This window comes from Dipteris shenzhenensis, chromosome 17 (genome assembly GCF_047967505.1).
Source record: "Dipteris shenzhenensis isolate YYH24624 ecotype China chromosome 17, Dip_SZ_1.0, whole genome shotgun sequence".
Taxonomy (NCBI): Eukaryota; Viridiplantae; Streptophyta; class Polypodiopsida; order Gleicheniales; family Dipteridaceae; genus Dipteris; species Dipteris shenzhenensis.
Window position 1 is genome coordinate 29,167,402 of NC_141612.1, and position 18,713 is coordinate 29,186,114.

General features: G+C 49.5%; 1 protein-coding gene across 1 annotated transcript in view; it reads right to left on the reverse strand.

The window, feature by feature from the left end:
* Nucleotides 1-18,713, reverse strand: part of LOC147891951 (uncharacterized) — a 205,406-nt gene that overhangs the window by 24,992 nt on the left and 161,701 nt on the right. Inside the window, exons 16-20 of the mRNA XM_087388380.1 lie at nt 17,448-17,648; nt 17,023-17,295; nt 16,632-16,925; nt 16,191-16,309; nt 15,879-16,089 (exon numbers count right to left, since the gene is read on the reverse strand). Coding sequence (XP_087244506.1) covers nt 15,879-16,089; nt 16,191-16,309; nt 16,632-16,925; nt 17,023-17,295; nt 17,448-17,648 — 1,098 coding nt within the window. The remainder of the gene's footprint in view (nt 1-15,878; nt 16,090-16,190; nt 16,310-16,631; nt 16,926-17,022; nt 17,296-17,447; nt 17,649-18,713) is intronic.

The following is an 18,713-nucleotide window of genomic DNA, read 5'->3' on the forward strand; positions in this document are numbered from 1 at the left end:
GCTAGAATCTCCCAAGAGGTATCCACAAAGGCATGTACAGCTGCAAAACGAAGATGTGGTATCACATCCAAAGAACAGGGATCAACCTGATGACGTCAAATCGAAATGGCCCGAGAGGAGTCAAGTCTCTCATAGAATACCTAAGGCCTTGTAAGAGAAAGCCAAGCCATTGAGCCCCATGTCATAAAGAATGGGGAGTGGGCAAAGTGACTGAAAATCCTGGCTACCCCCATCCAAATCATCCTCGCCTGTCTGCAATCCCATAAGCAATGCTGAATAGTCTCCAAAGCAGAGAGGCAACGAGGGCAAGAAGGGTCGGCTCCGAACCTGGATCTCCAAAGGTTCACTGTAATCCCACCATGGATAGAAAGCCAAAAGAAAAGAGTGATCTTTCTATTCCTGTGGGATTTCCAAAGTCTCTTCCAAAAGCACCTCTGCAAATCTGCAGTGATATCAAATGTCTCCCAATGAGGAACTCTGGAAGGTCTCCAACCTCTACTACTGAGCTGGAATCTCTTGGCATTACTGACCGTGTAACGAAAGAAGGGGATGCTCTTCTCTCGATGCCCTGCGTCAATCCACTCCCACTCTCCAGGGTCCCACTGCAAATGCCTAATGGGAACTCCCCTGTAGAGCCAAAGCCTCCAAGATCCGGTGGAGAGAAGCCGAGGGTCTGGTGGATCGAGCAACCACTCTAAATCTGATCCCTGCACCAAAAGACCTACAACCCTGATAGGCTGAAAAGCAGACTCAAGCAAGATGTCCTCTATGGACATGAGCAATTTGCCACCATCATGCACACTAAAAACCAAAGCATCCTCATGTGCATCTCGAAAGGCCAAAACTTGAAGAGGAACACCGCTTCTCGTAAAAGTACCTGCCCAAGTGGAGCAAGTGAGTGGCATATCATCTGTGTCTACCCAATCCGCTGGAAGGGCTGCCTCAATCTGCAAGATCCTCCCTGCACTCCCTCTGAGATGTCGTGTCAACTGAGATTTGGTCTCCTCTGGAAGCCTGCGGAAAGCTTTCCATGACCCCAATGATGAGGCGGGTCCCCTCTCCCACTTGGACCACTGCATGTAGAGTGAGGCACCAAGTGGTCTGCCATGATCATCCAATATACTGTCATTCCACGTGATCAGTTGCCTATCAATCTCTTCACGAGAGGAAGGGGGAATCCTCCAAAGAGTGCTCCTGAAACTGACCCATGCTTTCAGTATGGCAACCATGAGAGGAGACGAAAGTGATCTGAGGTGTGCTGCGGTGAAAATCCACCTAATACTGCTCATCCAGTCTCCTCTTGAAGAAGGAGTGCACGTCTATATGCTGCTCGTAAAAAATGCCTTCCACGGCTCCTGCCCTGGCATAAGTCCCCGCACCACCATCTTGCAGAGTAAAGTTTTGCACTGTAAATCTCGATCAATAATATTGAGACCCCCTTCCTGTGTAGGGAGGATGAGGGTCTCCCAAGCCACCTTGGCTAACGCATCTCCTGTGCCATCAAGCCCACTCCAAAGAAATTTTTTGATTGGTCTCCTGAGCTGAGTAATGCAGTCCCTAGAACGGCACCAGCATGAACAAACGAACCAGGCCGTGGCCAAGAGGACCTGGTTGACCACCACAACTCTAGAGGCAAGATCCAACTTGGCTGAGATGATTCTAGCGTCATCGTTGGAGGAGCTCCCTAGCTGCTGCTGCTCCGCCATTGCCTTCGCCCAGCCCTTGTTCCCTAGCGCTTGGCCGCTCAGGCCCCCCCTTGGCAGCTCCGCTCCCTAGCAGACTGGTCGTGCAGACCCCCCAGGCAGTCCCGCTCCCTACCTGCCTGGCCGCGCAAGCTCCCTGGCAGCCCCGCTCTCTAGCTGCCAGGCTGCGCAGGCTCCTTGGCAGCGCACAGGCCACAGGTCGCGCAGGCCCCCTGGTAGCGCAAGCCCCTTGGCAGGCCGCGCAGGCCCCCTGGCAGCCTCTCCCTCCCTAGCTGCACAGGCTGCGCAAGCCCTTGGCAGCGCACAGGCCTTGGCTGCGCAGACCTCTTGGACCTGCGCCCTGCTACCTCGGTCGCGCTCCTTCTTCAACCTGCTTCTTCAACCTGCTGTCCCTCTTCAGCCTGCTGTCCTGGCCGTGCCAACCTTCCAGGCCCTCTCCCTTGCTCATTGCCCGCTCTCCCTTGCTTCAGGTTAGGCAGTTTCAAGGCCCTCTCCGGGACTGTTCGACTCGTGTTCCGGGGAGCTGAGATCCTGGGCTGTTTCCACGCATCGGCGGAGCTGTCTGCTTCAGCACTGAGCGACCTGTTTGCATCTCACGCAGGCTGAAGATCGAAGCATTCTTTTTACAGGTTTCTTTGGGATTTTACTTGTGGTTAGTTGCGAGTTCTTGGTGGGTATTTTCAGCAGAGGTAGCTCCTCCCTTCAGGACAGCATAAGCTGAGACAATGGAGGACACTAATGCCACTCCTGTCGCCGAACCTGAGGAGATTGAAGTCACAGTTTATTTTCCTCCCGACATTGTACAGATGATTGAGGTAGTAGAGGAGGGTTTTCGTTCGAGACACATCATTGGCTTTCTACCCGGTAGAGGCCAACAGTTACGTGACTGGGTGTACACCAGCATGGCTTCTTTGGGTGTCTCAGTTACGGTTTTCCGATTGCTTGGCAGAGGGTACTTTTCTTTTGGCCTTCAGTCTGCAGAGCAGGCTCAAAGAGTTTTTATGAGCTCACCGATTCAGTTTCAGAGCAGAGTCATCCATTTGTGGCCTTGGTAGAAGCACTTCAGTTCTACTTCTCCTGGACCGCGACAGGTCTCCTTTTGGATCCTTTTCCCTGGACTTCCTGATGAGGTCAGCTCTTGTCGCAGAGCTGTGAAGCATATATATGGCTAGTGTGGCAGGTACAGTCATCTCTTCAGGTGCTAGACTTTCCTATGCTCAGTCACTTACTGGCGCAGGTGTTACGAGGGTCAGACTCATTTCAGATTTCCCCCCTCCTCGACCTTTGCCTACTTTGATTTCATACTCCACTGGAGATGGGGTCCAGATGCAGCAGAGGGTTTTGTACGAGGGTCTTCCTGATCAGTGTCTTTTGTGTCGGAAGAGAGGTCACTTTATTAGGGATTGCCCCAGTCGTCGGCATCGATCAGAGACTCCGGATACATCTCATCCTCCGAGTGACCCAAAACCTACAGCTCAGCCTCCAGGGGTCTCTAAGCCTGCTCCGACTCATTCAGCAGAGCGAGAGGAGATTCCTTTGGGGGAACCTCCAGTGAACTCAGAGGATTTGGAGGTGCCTCCAGCGGAACAGATTTCAAGGAGAGCTCGGAGGAGACGGAGACAGAGGGAGAGTCAGCAGTCTCCAGGGGTCTCTGAGCCTACTTCGACTCATTCAGCAGAGCGAGAGGAGATTTTTTTGGGGGAGCCTCCACTGAACTCAGAGGACTTGGAGATGCCTCCAGCACGGAGAGCTCGGAGGAGACGGAGACAGAGGGAGAGTCAGCAGTATGAGCAGCCCCAGGTACGAGCTCACAGTTGGCAGAAAGTTCAGACACATGTGCAGGAGACCCCGGAAAGGGGAGATACAGAGGACCATCCGCAGGCAGGTCTTGACACTGTGCAGGAGACGATAGCTCAGGGAGTTGAGACACACGTGCAGGAGACCCCGGAAAGGGGAGATACGGAGGACCATCCGCAGGCAGATCTTGACACTGTGCAGGAGATGGTAGCTCAGGGAGTTGAGACACGTGCAGGAGACCCCGGAAAGGGGAGATGCAGAGGACCATCTGCAGGTAGGGCCTAACATTGTGAAGGAGACAGCAGCTCAGGATTTGATGACTCTTGACACTTCTACCCCGGAGGTTCATTTATTGGTTTCTGAGACAGTTATCCAGCTGGAGGCTGCTCAGGCTGGCTGCTCAGGCTACGGACACGGTGATGGATGCCTCTTCACAGCAATCCAGTGAGAGAGAGGTATTTCATGACACAGGTCAGAGCCAGAGCCCGTCCCAAGATTTCATGCGCTTGTATGAGGTTCCCTCGAGACCTCTCTCTCTTCCTTGTCGCACAGTACGTTCTTTTGTTGCTATGCGGAACGTCCTCTCAGACACACCTCCCAGTACAGCCTCGTCCTCACAGCTTTTCACTCCTGGCTTATCCAGATCTTTTGCGAGTGCGGTCACAGATTTCGCTCGGTACCCAGACAGGCGTGAGGGTTGGGAGATCCTAGCAGATGAGATTGAGCAAGATTTTCAGTCACCCTTGCGTACAGGCACCTCGTCACAGATTCTTCCTCTCCCTCTCACCTATTCCAGGTGTAGAGTCAGGACGGCTCAGCCTTTTTCAGCTCTTCTGACTCCTAGACCTGACCCCAGGATGGTTGACAGAGATCTGCCCATTGAGTTTTGGTCCCTTTTGGCTCGAGGGGTCTCCACAGACTCCCTCACTAGATTGGAACTTCTCCCGGTATTTTGTCGATGGTCAGAGGAGGTAGAGGAATACTTGGGATCTATTACTCTATCCAGAGAGGGGAACATTCTTCGTTTCTCCACAGGCAGCTTTCGTTCTCGGGGGAGCGAAAGCTAGTCAGCTTAGTTACTCGATAGCGAGATTGATAGACAGCTTTTGAGCATGACTCAGTTCTCATCGGTTCACCGTATTGTCGGCTCGCAGATTCATTCTTGCCCTAGGACTCTTCGACCTGGCTTCGGTGGCAGGGCCTTTCTGTTTCTGTTCTTTGAGGTTCAGGGAGACTTCGATTTGCCCAGGAGTGCCGGTTGGTTTGACTTTCAGCTCCTCAGTTCGAGACACAGTATTATTCCATTGGATGGAGCTATTTTACATGAGTTGGGGCAGATTTGGAGCTTGATCAGAGATCGACTTTGGATAGTGCCGTCAGAGAGAGTCATTTGTGCCGCTGCCACTGGCATCCCATCACTTCCATCCGATGTCTAGGCTGTCCATCATTTCTTGGAATGTGAGAGGATTGAACGGCAGCAGATTTATTTCAGATGTAGATGGTCATAGATCCGGAGTTCCTAGATTGCAGTTGCTTAGGGACTCCCTTCGATTTATTTCCTCAGGGTCCCCTCCAGACATTGTACTTATCCAAGAGCATAAGCTCTCCCAGGACAGGATTGACAGATGCAGATCCTTACTCAAAGGACAGAGCCGGACTTATTGGAGCCCAGCAGATGGTACGAGGGGTAGAGTCTGCATTTCAGTTTCAGCCAGGTGGGCCCCAGAGATCACCCACGAGGGTACACTAGTGGAGAGCAGGGCTTGCTTTGTTATTCTTCAGATTGAGAGCACAGCAGTTGCTGTTCTCAATGTGTACGCTCCCACGGATCCAGCCTGCAGACGTGCATTTTGGAGACAGCTCAGAGAGTCCCTTCCTCAGGCAGACACTTGGATTGTTGGAGGAGATTTCAACATGGTTGAATTCTCTGAAGACAAGTCGGGCCAGACAGAGAGTGGACTTTCTGATAGGGAGAGAGTGGAGTGGGATAGTTTTGTTTTGCATGCTGGACTTCATGATGCAGCTTGATTGGACGACTTTCGCCACTTGGCTGATAGTCTTCAGTTCTCTTGGTCTGGGGTTTGCCATGGCTCCCTCTCTTTGGCTAGGCTTGACAGGTTTTATATTGGCCATTGGGGCCAGAGGCCAGAGGAGGACAGATTGGGATCCGCCCGGGTTATGTTTTATCTGACCATGCTCCAGTCCTATTACAGATTCTCCCTACCTCTCGATTGGAGAGCACAGGCTTTGTGAGAGTTCCGGACTTTGTTTTTCAGGACACAGAGTTCGTGGAACAGTTGAGAGAGGCTTGGTTGACAGAGGACACTCCTGAGGATCAGGGCTGGTTGATGTGGGTAGAAGGGGCTTTGGCTAGAGTCAGCATGGCCTGCCAATTGAGGGCAAAAGAGGAGAAGGAAAAGCTCAGGACCAGAGATCGGAACGCTAGAGCGGAGGTATCCAGACTTCAGAGATTGATTCAGAGCTTTCCTCATTCTCTTTTCATCAGAGGGCAGCTTTCAGAGGCTCAGGAGAGACTAGAGGAGATTCAGGGCAGGAGGGCCTAGTTCAGGTTTTACTCCCAGCAGACCTTCTGGATCCAGAGGGGATAGATGCTCTAGAGAGTTCTTCAGGGCAGTGGGTCAGAGAGACTCTTCGGACAGCCTTCGCAGACTTGTGGATGAGGCTGGGTATCTTCAAACGGATCCTCATCATCTTGTTGAGATCACTTCTGGTTTCTATTCCACTCTTTACACCGCCGATCCAGTCACCGAGGAGATGATCAGAGCCAGAGAGGAGATTTGGAGTCATGTCCCCCAAATGGTCTCAGACAGGATGAGTCATGTTTTGGATAGCCCGCTATCACTCATGGAGATCATAGATGCGTTACATGAGCTGCCCAGAGACAGATGCCCGGGGGAGGATGGTCTCTCGCCTCTTCTTTTTAGAGCTCTCTGAGATAGGGCCTCATCTACTTTCTGCCTTTTCAGAGGCTCTTGATACAGGATCTTTGGGCGAGGCTTTATGCACAGGTATGATTTGTCTCATCCCGAAAGGGGGAGACAAGACAGTCCTACGAAATTGGAGACCCATTACACTTTTAGGGACAGCCTATAAGATCCTAGCAAAGACCTTGGCCCTTCGTTTAAAGCCTATGCTGCCAGATATCATCAGAGCTACTCAGACAGGATTTGTCCAAGATAGGAGTATCTTGGACAATATCTTCACTTTTTGGGAGGCCACTCACTGGGCGAAGGAGAGTCAGCAGGAGATTGCAGTTCTCCTTCTCGATTTTGAGAAGGCCTATGACAGGGTGGACTGGGGTTTCTTGGAGGGCACTATGAGGAGGCTAGGCTTCAGTGATAGATGGATTTTATGGGTCTCCTCACTTTACTCTCACTCTTCTAGCAGGATGGTGGTCTGTGGAGGTAGAGGACCGGCTTTTCAGCTATCCAGATCGGTACGACAGGGATGCCCGCTTGCACCTTACCTGTTCCTTTTCGTAGCGGAGGCTATGGGATACTTTATGCAGGCTACCAGTCATGGCACTTTGGGCCTTCATCTACCTATCCGATAGGAGCAGGAGCTTCTGGACACTGAGTTTGCTGATGATACGGCACTGACAGTCAGAGGAGATGCATATAGTCTTGCTACTGCTGCGGATGCAATTGACAAGTTCTGCCTAGCCTCATGGGGACTTGTCAATTGGAACAAATCAAAAGGCATCTGGACTGGAGCTCAGCAGGATACACCTGCATGGGGAGGAGACAGAGGCTTTGTATGAATACCCAGAGGCACCTCCACCAGATATCTAGGCTTCCAGGTTGGCATTGAGGTGTCCCCGACGCAACAGTTTGCCCCAGTTCTTGAGAGTATCCGGAGAAAGCTACCCTACTGGACTATGGCTAGACTCTCTTTGGCCGGAAGAGCGCTGATACACTCAACCAGGTTCTACTAGCGACTATGTGGTATGTTGCGTCATGTTGGTGCTTTCATGCTGACTCGATCCGTCAGGTGAGGAGATTGCTCCGGAACTTTCTTTGGAGTGGTGGTGATGGTTCTGAGGACACTAGGGCCAGGGTTTCATGGGATACTATCATTTTACCCGCCTCGCAGGGAGGACTTGGAGTTCTTGATCCTGAGATGCAGAGCAGGGCCCTTTTAGTCAAACTTCTTGTTAGAGGTTTGACTCCAGGAGATCAGCCGTGGAAACAGTTCCTACTACATGGGATTCACCAGTGCACCCCCAGAGCAGCAGGCCAGTGGGCAGGTAGAGTCAGTTGGATCTTCCTGACGGACCAGCATTCTCAGCCTTCCTCACCACTAGTGAAGAGGCTTATTCAGATATGGGATCATTTTAGACAACACCTCATCAGAGCAGTTCCCTACCCTAGAGAGAAAATTGCCCGACAGCCACTATATCATAACACCCTGGTTCGGTATCAGGGATCTTCCCCTGGTACAGAACTTAGGACTCCTTTGGCCAGATGGCATGCTCAGGGGGTTGTGACAGTCGGAGATTGGTTTAGGGGAGGTGTGGAGATGTCAAAGGAGGTGATCAGAGATAGACACAGGCCACTTGGACAGATTGCTGCCACCAGATTACTGATCATGAGAGCTATTCCTCAGAGGTGGAGGGATATGCTTACAGATCCAGACTATGTTCATCCCATCTCTACTTGGTCAGGTTGTTTTAGTGAGTCTGGGCTATGCATTGGAGTTCGTTTAGGACTGGCACCGTTTACTTATTTTGAGACGGATTCCTCTCACAGATTGTATCCCACTCAGCCACGAGATCGACAGGAGCTCCTTTGGCAGAGAGTCAGAGTCATTGGCTGCCTGGGTAAGGAATGGGCCACAGATACGTCCAGGTTGACCATTGCAGAGGATCCTAGATGGAGACTTTAGATTTTTCAGGGTCGACCTCTTGCGGAGCTCGACTGGGACCCAGGTGAGTGGGCGTGGCCTGCTCCGGTGGCAGGCGCTCGTCCTCTTCCTTTTTTCCAGTACTCGACGAGGGCAGGTTACAGCCTTCAGCAGAGAGACTCTCATCACCTACCATCTGCCTCACAGCATTGGCACGCACAGGGACTTATTGCAGAGCTCTTGCAGAGCTACTGGACTCACTTTTGGGGCATCAGTAGAGCCAGGAAAGTCTCCTACTTCCTTTGGCTCACTATTCATAGGGGTATACCTGTGGGTACTTGGCTTCAGCAGATGGGCAGAGGAATCTAGTAAGCATTGTTTATGGAGCTGCCCCAGCTCTAGAGTGGTATGGACAGGTATCTTCAGGTTGCTCTCATATGTTACATCCGAGTCCTTTCTGATGACATGGGGTGCTGCCCTTTGGGGGAGAGGATCTGGAGCCTTTGCCCTCTATGAGTCAGAGCCAGGAGACCATGGTTTCTTCATGCAGAGTCGCCAGAGACGGGGTCCCACTGATATTAGCATCATGGAGCCACAGGACTTATTTTTGATACCAGTACCAGCTCAGGATTCTACGCCTACTTCACCTGCAGGTTCAGCCTGGGAGGTGATTTCTAGCATTACCCTATGGCGGATATGGTGTTCGCGATGTTCTTCTGTCCTTGGGAGTCATTTATGCACGGAGGCCGACATTCTTGCTTCCATTTGGGCGGAGATTATCTTCACTCTCAGGAGTCAGTGGGAGCGGTGTACAGGCACCTCTTTGGCAGCTTGTGGGAGACTTTTATCCTTCATGAGGACATGGGACTCCTCATTATTTTTTCATTTGACCCCTTTTAGGATGTCGTGGCATTTTAGACCACCACCATGGCTTTTTTGCCACATTGTTGAGGCTAGGGATAGAGTACTTTCTCTCCCACCTGTTGTATGATTCGTTTTGAATGGAATAAATCACTTTCTTGTCAAAAAAAAAACTTGGCTGAGCTCCAAAAAAGGAGCTTCCTCCTGATGCTCTCCAACACGGGAGCAAACTGTTGCATGGAATAAATATCCAAGCCGACCTGGCAGCCCAAATACCTGATTGGCACACCCCTCTGAACCCAAGTGAATCCTATGTCAAGCCCCCAAATTGGAGTGTCCTCATCGCTGATCCAAAAGCCATTGGATTTATGCCAATTTATCTGCGCCCCCGCCGCCAAGCAAAATAAATCCAATGCTGTCCTGAAAGAAGTGAGCGTCTGTGGTGTGGCATCCAAGTAAACTGCTATGTCATCATCCAACTCACTGTCAAGTAGCTTCTCTTCCCTTCTAATGGGAAGTCTCAACCCAAAGATGTCAGCTTGAGATCTAACATAGATACTCATAGCTTCAGCCACGAACAAAAAAAGAAAAGGAGCAAGGGAGCATCCCTGATGGACTGATCTGGAAATATGAAATCTCTCACCCCTTACCCCACCAATAAGTATCTGGCTGTGGGCTGATTTGTACAGAAGGAAACACCTCTGATCCAAGCATCAGTAAAGCCAAAACGTAGAAGGGTGCCCTACAAAAAACCCCAATCTACTATGTCATAAGCTTTCTCAAAATCCAAGAGTAGAATGGCTAGATTCTGGCCACTCTGCATGGCCCACTTTGAAGCTTCCCAAAGAGAGTAAATGTTATAAAAAATGCTTCTACCATGAACAAATCCCGTCTGAGTGTCATGAATAAGATCTAGCAGAAGGGGCTGCAATCGGAGGATGATTGCCTTGGCCAGAATCTTGTAGCATGTCCCCAAAAGTGTGATAGGCCTCCGGTGGGACACTAAATTTCTGCAACCTCCTTTCGGGATAAGGTGGATGAGACCCTCTATGAGCGACCCAGGCATCTCGCCAGAGTCCCAAATTCCCTGCAGGGCTGATGTAATGTAGTCTCCAATCATATCCCAAAATGCAATGAAAAAAGAAGGGGTGAGGCCATCCGAACCACGACACTTGCCCTTGTGAAGGGCTAAAAGTGCAGTCTTGAACTCTGTGTTGGTGAAAGGTGCATCAAGCAAAACATGCATATCCGGTTTCACTAACAAAGGGATGCTCTTCCAAATAACGTGTCTAGCATCCTCTCTATCCTGTGTGTCAGGATCTGCAGTAAGAAGGGTGGCATAAAAATATGAAGCTATGCGCATGACATCATCTGGATCTGTAAAACCCCATGTCAGTCAATAAGCTCGGATACACTCTCTCTACTATGTCTAGGGCCAAGTAGAGAAAAAGTGTTTATTGACTCTGCCACGCATCTGAATCCAGAAGGACTCCCGTGCATGAAAGGCATACTCTGCTCTCTGATCAAGCAATATCTGCTGATGAGCCCTTGCTGCAGCAAGGCGACTGAAGGCCGTTTTTGCTCTTCCCTCTGCAAAGCTGCCAACTGCTGGCAAACACCAATCTCACGTCTGACAATATCTCGTCTCCTGGTACAAGCAACTGAGTGGTAGAAGTCGCTAATACCAGCAAGGGCAGCAGCTACATGTGATAGAGATGGCTGCCCACCTTGGACATGAGAAACCCATATCTGCAGGGCTGCCTCTGTAAGGTCCTCCTCTGTGTACAAGGCATCTGGAATCCTTATGCTGGCAAACCGGCCTCTCAAGTGAGGCTCTGAGATAGCCATCACAACAGGAAAGTGGTTTGAGTGGAAACCCCAGCAGCAATGCATACCGATCCACCTCTGTGTAGTGCCCAATCATCTACATAGAATCTGTTAATGCGTGCATGAATAGGCGTCTGCTGCCTCCTGTTTGACTAAGAGAACAAGAGGGACTGTGGTTGAATAAGAAAGGCATCGTCCAACCAAGTATCTCTACCACATTAGTGAAATAAGATATCAATGGAACCCCCAATAACACGTGGATGAAGCTGATCCCAGATCAACTGTCTACGGTGGCGATGTGGGACGCCACCTAGGCCCTATATGTTCCACCTAACAATCCTCATCAACGGGAGGATGTAGAGTGGAACACCTTATCCGACCTAGTGGCGGAAACAAACCCCTCAATAGGGGAAGACCTGCTCGAGGAGCCAGGAATGGAACCAAGTGGCAGAAAATCAACAGGCGAAGGAACCATGCCACCTGATGCCCTGTCAACAAGAAACCCAATCACTGGCTCACCAAAAGTAGAGGGCACAAACTCCTCCTCTGGGAAATCTGAAGCATCTGCAAGAGCTGAAAATGAGTTCCTGTGAATCAGGCTAGACACCGGAGTGCGAAGGATCCCTTCTGAGGAAAGAGGATCAATAGTGTAAACCATCCCCTTCCTCCTATCCAAGGGAGGAAGTGAGGACTGCTCTCGATCCTGTGTTTGCACGGCTGCGGAGACCTCTATTGCCTCGAGGAGAGTGTTTGGCACCGCTGGTTCCAGGGGAGAAGCTGCAACCGGGGAGGAGGTCGAAGCTGAAGCGTCTCAGACTGTGTGAGGTGAGACTGGAGGGACAGCCCGAGGTGAAGCAGAGTCCACCAGTGTATCCTCGTGAACTGAAGGAGGAATCTGCACACGAATCGGAACCCACTGGTATGCGGCGGGTGCCCCTGCAGGTCGTGAGGCACCTGAGGTAGAAGGTGGCGGTACCAAAGGAGCGCTCAGTCGAGGAGCACTTTGGCGAGTAGGAGCTGTACCACCACCCTGAAGAGGACCGTCATGCGGAGGTTGAGGAGCAGGTGCTTGACCTATACCACCCCCCTGTCAAGGCCGAGGAGCCAGGTGCTGGACTTGTACCACCCCCCTGTCGAAGCCATGGGACGGTAGCTCTAGCAGAGGGCTTCTTGGGCCTTTTCTTCTTCCTGGGGCAATCCCTGGCAAAGTGTCCAATGGTCCTACATATCCTGCACTGGTCTTGCTTGCCTGTAATCTCTACTCTCTGGCGAAAAAAGGAACCATCCGAGCGCTGGATCATAACATGATGTCCATCGTGAGGTTGGGATCCTTACGGAGGACCCTAACTCTAAATACCCCATCAGCATTGGTTGCCTCTGCTACAGTCAATGGCAACCCAGGGAGGGGTGGGATCTCAGCAACCGTGCGGGAATGCTCCCCAATAACAGAAAGAAGTCGATGGTAAACCTGGGGAAGCCTGAGAAATCTGATGAAGAGCGAAAAGATTTCCTTATCTGCCTCCACTAGGTCGAAACCAATATCGAAGGCGTCAAAGAAGATCTTCATGTGTCCCAGGTGTAAAAAATCAGCTTTGAGAGTGTCAAAAACAACCTGGAAAAAACCTCTCAAAAGACGAACATCTAACAATCGTGGAGTGAGGTCTGGGGGGAGAGCCACCAGTCTTTGGCTTGGGATCTGGAGGGGTGAGACCCAAAGATGCATGCGAGCAACGTGAAAGAGCATTCAATCTCTATGTCCTTCTTGAGCTGCTGCAACTCGTCTTTAGAAAAAGTAATAGTTTTCGCGGCCGGTGGAGGTGGAGTAGGATTGGCTGACGGAATATCCATCGCCAATCGAGGTGAGGAGGCCGATTCGAACACTTTTGAGGCTCCATCCGCTCCAAAAAACGTTGCGGGAGAAGGAAGAGGGGGGAGACAGGAAGAAGAGGACGGAGGCAGAGGAGAGGGCTAAGGCGGGGGGAAAGGGAGCGGGGGAGAGGAGAGGGGGGTAGAGGAGAGGGCTGAACTAGGGGGAGGGAGCGGGGTAGAGGAGAGGGGGGTAGAGGGGAGGGAGGTAGAGGCGGGGGGTACGAAGCGGGTAGAGGGGAGAAGGGTAGAGGCGGGGGGTAGGGAGCGGGGTACAGGGAGGGCTGAGGCAGGGAGCGGGGTAGAGGGAGCGGGGGAGTAAGGAAGGGGGAGCGGGCTGAGAGGGGAGGGAGGTGGGCTGCGCGGGAGAGGAGAGAGGGAGGTAGAGGCGGGGGCTACGAAGCGGGTAGAGGGGAGGAGGGTAGAGGCGGGGGGTAGGGAGCGGGGTACAGGGAGGGCTGAGGCAGGGAGCGGGGTAGAGGGAGCGGGGGAGTAAGGAAGGGGGAGCGGGCTGAGAGGGGAGGGAGGTGGGCTGCGCGGTAGAGGAGAGGGAGGTAGAGGCGGGGGGGTGGAGGCAGGGGGTAGAGCGGATAGAGGAGAGAGGTGTAGAGGCGGGGGTAGGGAGCGGGGTAGAGGGAGGGAGTGGGGCTAGAGGGAGCGGGGGAGCAGGAAAGGGGGAGTGGGCTGAGAGGGGGGGGGGGGGGGCGCTGAGAGGGAGAGGAGGGGAACGGGTAGCGGACTGAGAGGGAGAGGAGGGGGGGAGGAAGGGAGAGTCTGAGGGAGGGGGAGGGGGAGGGGCTGAGGGCGAGGGAGGGGGCTGAGGGAGGGGCTGAAGGAGAGGGGGCAGCAAGGGAGCGGGGAGGAGCAGCAGCCAAACTTGACCAGCCTTTTATGGAGAGGTTTGTTTGAGAACATGGGCACTACGCTGAAATTTTCAACTTCTTTCCACTCACAGTTAGATGGGCAGTCAGAAGAAGCAAACTCTACTTCCCTCATCTTCTCAAATGTTATGTCTCAGGCCAACAAACAAAATGGGAGCAATTTTTGCCACTGGTGATTTTGTTACAAACATTACAGTGCATTCTTCCATAGGGAAAGCACCCTTCGACATTGTGGAAGGCGGAAGAAAGGTACCTCCCATTTCGCACACCAAAGAGGAGATCTTTGAAGCGGACATATTTGTGGATTGCTTAGATGCAGCCTATCAGAAGGTTAAAACAGACATCCAGAAAAGCCAGGAGAAGCATAAAAGAGCGGCAGATAAGCACTGACATGAATTGGTCTTTAAAGACGATGATTGGGTGTTGCTGCGTTGTCGAAATGCAAGACTTAGACGAATGAAAGGCAAGGATAAGGTCTACACCAAACTGAAAATGCAGTACTATGGACCTTTCCAAATCTTGCAAAAGATAAATGATGTAGCTTACAGGCTGAAGCTATCATGCCATTGGACAATTCACAATGCCTCTCATGTGAGTTTGAAGACTTTCCAGGGAGATGTGCCAGAAGACATGCTTGATGAGAAACAGCCTGAAGTCGAGAAAGTGGATGAGATTTTGGTTCTGGAACACTTTCTAGTGCACCGTGAAAGAAAAATCAGAGGTAGAGTTTCCAGAAGGTATCTGGTTAAGTTTCAGAACTACTCAGCATTGGATGCCAAGTGGATGGAGGAAGGTGAACTAGCAGATTCACTGAGGGTATTGCAGCTCTACCTGGAAGCATTTCAGGTGGAGCCCACTCTGGTATAGGCTCATTCAAGCTCAGTAGAGCAGGTCTGGAGCATTGCCTGGTGCTCGAGAGGGAGGTAGCACCTCCGCTCCCTCGTGATACATACAGCTCACAAGATATCTAGAGGTTGCTTGGTGACATTGCAAGTCTCACCCGAGGTACTAGTTACTGATAGTATTTCTGTCATGGAACCTCTATGATGAGTCTACTAGTCACTCCACACAGGTGATAAATTGATGTATGGATGGAATCGTGCGCTCTCCTAGACCATATCATCATTAATGGTTGCACATCACAGATCATGTATTATCTGGTATGGGCTATTTATGCCTCTTTTATTGTTGTTTATTTACTTTATTTTTTAGCAGCAAACGAGTTTGTTTGCTGTCTCAAGAGGGGGGTATGTCACAGGGACATGAATTTCATGTGTAGCTAACCCCATGGCTACTTCCATGTTACTTTTGGCCGAGGGGACTCTAGAGGAAGCACCCAATTCCTAGAAGTCCCTAGTCCAATTCTCAATGCACCCACTAGGCCCAAATGCTAGGGGTTGAGGGGTCTAAATGTTAAGAGTACCAAGAGGTCTGCCATTATGCATCGTTATACTCAATACCCTTGACTAGCTATTTGGGTGCATGTTTGTTAGTCAATAGCTTAGTCGACCCGTAGGTTGAGATCAGCCCAGTGTAGTTTTGTGAGCACGTGAGCCTTTGCTGCCCATGTTTCATGCAAATTGGTCCGAAGAAGCTTCTTCTAAGGAAGCTATCTCGGCCTCAAATATATTGCCGGTCATGGGGTGGGCTTTCCAGGTTTGTACGTTGACCCTCACAATTTGCTCTAGATCCATATCTAGCACAAATAATGACATTGAAAAACCAGAGAAATATCGTGCCCAAGTCTTCTGACTATACGTACCGAAGCACAAATAATGACGTTGAAAAACAAGAGAAATATCATGCCCAAATCTTCTGATGACTATACGGCCAATCTCTGAGCTCATAAAAAGAGAATGCATACATTTTGCACATTGATCTATTGTTTTATGCAGGCTTCAGAGCAGAGTTTGTTCCACTTATCCAGCTCGCTCAAAGGCATCTAATATTCCTCTGGGATTGAATACTCTTTTTGTGGCTTTTCCTTTCCCTTCAATATATGGTATGGATAAAAAGGGCAAAAACTTATTGCATTATTTATAAGCTGTTTAAGCATGGTTTTAAAAAGGGCAAAACTTACTGCATTATTTATAAGCTGTTTAAGCAGGCGGTTTGAAGACTCTGGTTTTCCAGCTTGCTTATATGCTAGCCGTGCTTTGTCATATTGGTTCTGAGACACCAGCCAGTCAGCATATGGTAATAAGACGTTGATGTCCAGTTCAGGATGCAAAGACTTCATGGAAAAAGCATCATCCCATTGTTGCATTTCAATGTGTAATGATAAAACGGACCTGAGGATCATGTGGTTACACAGTAATGTCAATCGAATTGCAAGGCACGAAACAACCAGAAGCAACTGATGTTAATTTACATATCTTAAATTAGGAGCAACCTCAAATCACCCAGCTTTGTGTAGGTTTCAAGTGCGTGAGTATGCAATCCATGACACTTCATTAATGTTGCACACAAGGACAACTCCTGAGAATCTGTCTTCTTCAATCGTCTTGCTACCTGCATAAAAAAAAAGTGAATTAATGTTGCACACAATCACAACTCCTGAAAATATGTCTTCTTCAAGAATACCTCCATTTTAGTAATCAGCAAATGTTACAGGGACACTCAAGCAAGTGCCTTAATAACTAGGAGGGAATAGAAGGTGGAAATATTCATACTGCTGATAAATGAGAGACAGCTGATTGTAATATCCACAGGAGAAGAGATTAAAGACATTTTATACAAGCTGCAGCTATTTTTCTCGTAGATAGTCATAAAGATCAAAATTAGATAACATTTTCTTCATGCTGCATAAGTATAACCAAAAACATTTGTCTACCTCAATTAGTTTTGATGGTGGGCCATGCTCAGCAACCAATGCAAGAGCCTTCTCAGGTTGACCTGCAATAAGATACATGTCTGCAGCAGCTGAATGATCATTTTTCTCCTCAGTCCATTCTGCTTGTCTTTGAATGATTTCCTGCACTTTAGCTCGAGATCTATTGTCAACATCATGTGTTTTTTCTGCTAGGGCTTTTGCATCATCAAACATATGTAGATCTGCAAACATCTCCATTGCCTTCTGAACCTGGCCAGCCTCACAATAAAGTCGAGCTGCTTCTTCAAACCTGCCCTGGATCAGCTTTTAAATATCAGTTACATGAGCTCCTTACACCATAAAGTTTTTTTTGTTTTTTTAAATGAAGCAAATTCTTGAAATCTGGAATCACCTGATATGCAGAGATGGTAGCTAAAAGTGGTAGCTTGTCTTGCGAAGAAATAATCCCTTTGTCGACTTGATTGAGAAGATCCAAGAAGCACACATCTTCAAGATGTGAGAAGCATGCATGAGCAATACTCCAGGATTGGGCTTGCAGAGACTCTAAACCAAGTAATCTCCAATCTGCTTCTGTCACACCTAGGCAGGCTACTCTATATGCATCTTCAAACTTTGCACTTTCTACATAGTGCTTCACAATTGAAGACAGTGGCACATCTACTGTCTGGGAAATTTATCTGGAAGAGTCAGAAACTTAACCTAGGTTGTATCGATAGCATGCAATAGCAATCAATACAAATAGACAGCAAAGAATATCTATCAAATGAGCAAAACAGGTCAGTTCCACAGAATGAATACTGCTAAAACTACAAGTACCTGCATACTAGATTGCTGTAGGCAAAATAATCTGGATCCTTGAAATCCAACCACATACCCCTGAAATTTTTGACAATGCACAGGGAAATTGATTGTTTTGATGTTTAAGGTCCCACTTCCGGCATAGCAAAGCATTTCCTCCATTTGGGTATTCCAGGCTACTGAGCTCGCAAACTTCTCCTCAAAAACAATCTCTCGGCTCTGCATTGGAGTTGTAGAACAAACATCGACCATTAATTGGAACAAGATATAGTAAATTTGTATGCATTGTGATGCCCAAAAATACAAACAGTAAACAATACCTATACGTACATAAATATCATGATGCCTACAAATAAATGAGCTCATCTATTAGGCTTGGTAGAATTTGCTGAATATTAAACCTTAAAAAAGAGTCGGAAACATGCATGTGACCAACAAAATGTTTTATCTCTACTTCGATTTCTCTCAATCAAATGGAATGATTGCATTTCACATGTCAAGGGTATTACAAATATATAGAGTTCCTCGTCGAAGCTCCTGCTCCTCCATGTCACCTTCCTCTTCCTTGTGCCCTCTTCCACCCCTAATCTGCCTCTCCTCCCCCCCTTGTTCCCGCCGTTTCAGCCTTTGTTCACTTGATACAGCATCCGTACTGATATATGGTTCTCCCCACCTCTGATCCACAGTTCTGGCTGTCTCAGGCTTGATCCCCCCGCCCCCCCCGCCTCTACTCTGCCTATGATCCACCTGTGTTCCTCCCTTTTCAGCCTTCGTTCATCCCCTACAGCATCCGTACTGCTGCACCGTCCTCTCTGCCTTTGATTCAACTCAGCCTCTGTTCTGCCTCTGCTCTCAGCCTACCTGTTTGCTCTCTCTCAGCCTTCCCCGACCCTCTAATCTCTGCTCGCTGTACAGCCTTTCTGCTGTATGGATGCCCTTCTCTCCTCTTCACACCGTACTATTGTATAGTTCTCTCCCTAACACACACCACGTTTTTTTGGGGGTAAAAGAACCTTTCATTAATAAGAATGTACATTCATAGCTGCTCTCCCTCACACACACACTCTCTCGTATTCATTCTCTCTCTCTCACACACACACATTTTTTTTGGGTGAAATGCATTTATCATTATATCAGAAAGAGCAGTCCCTAAAAAAGGGGCAGCGGCCAACACGTTTCACAAAAATAGTAACCTTGGCTTTTAAGTCCTCCATCGCCTTTCTAGATGTACCCTCTGCGACAACATGTAAATGACAGGATTCATCCAGGCCAACTGAAGTTTGA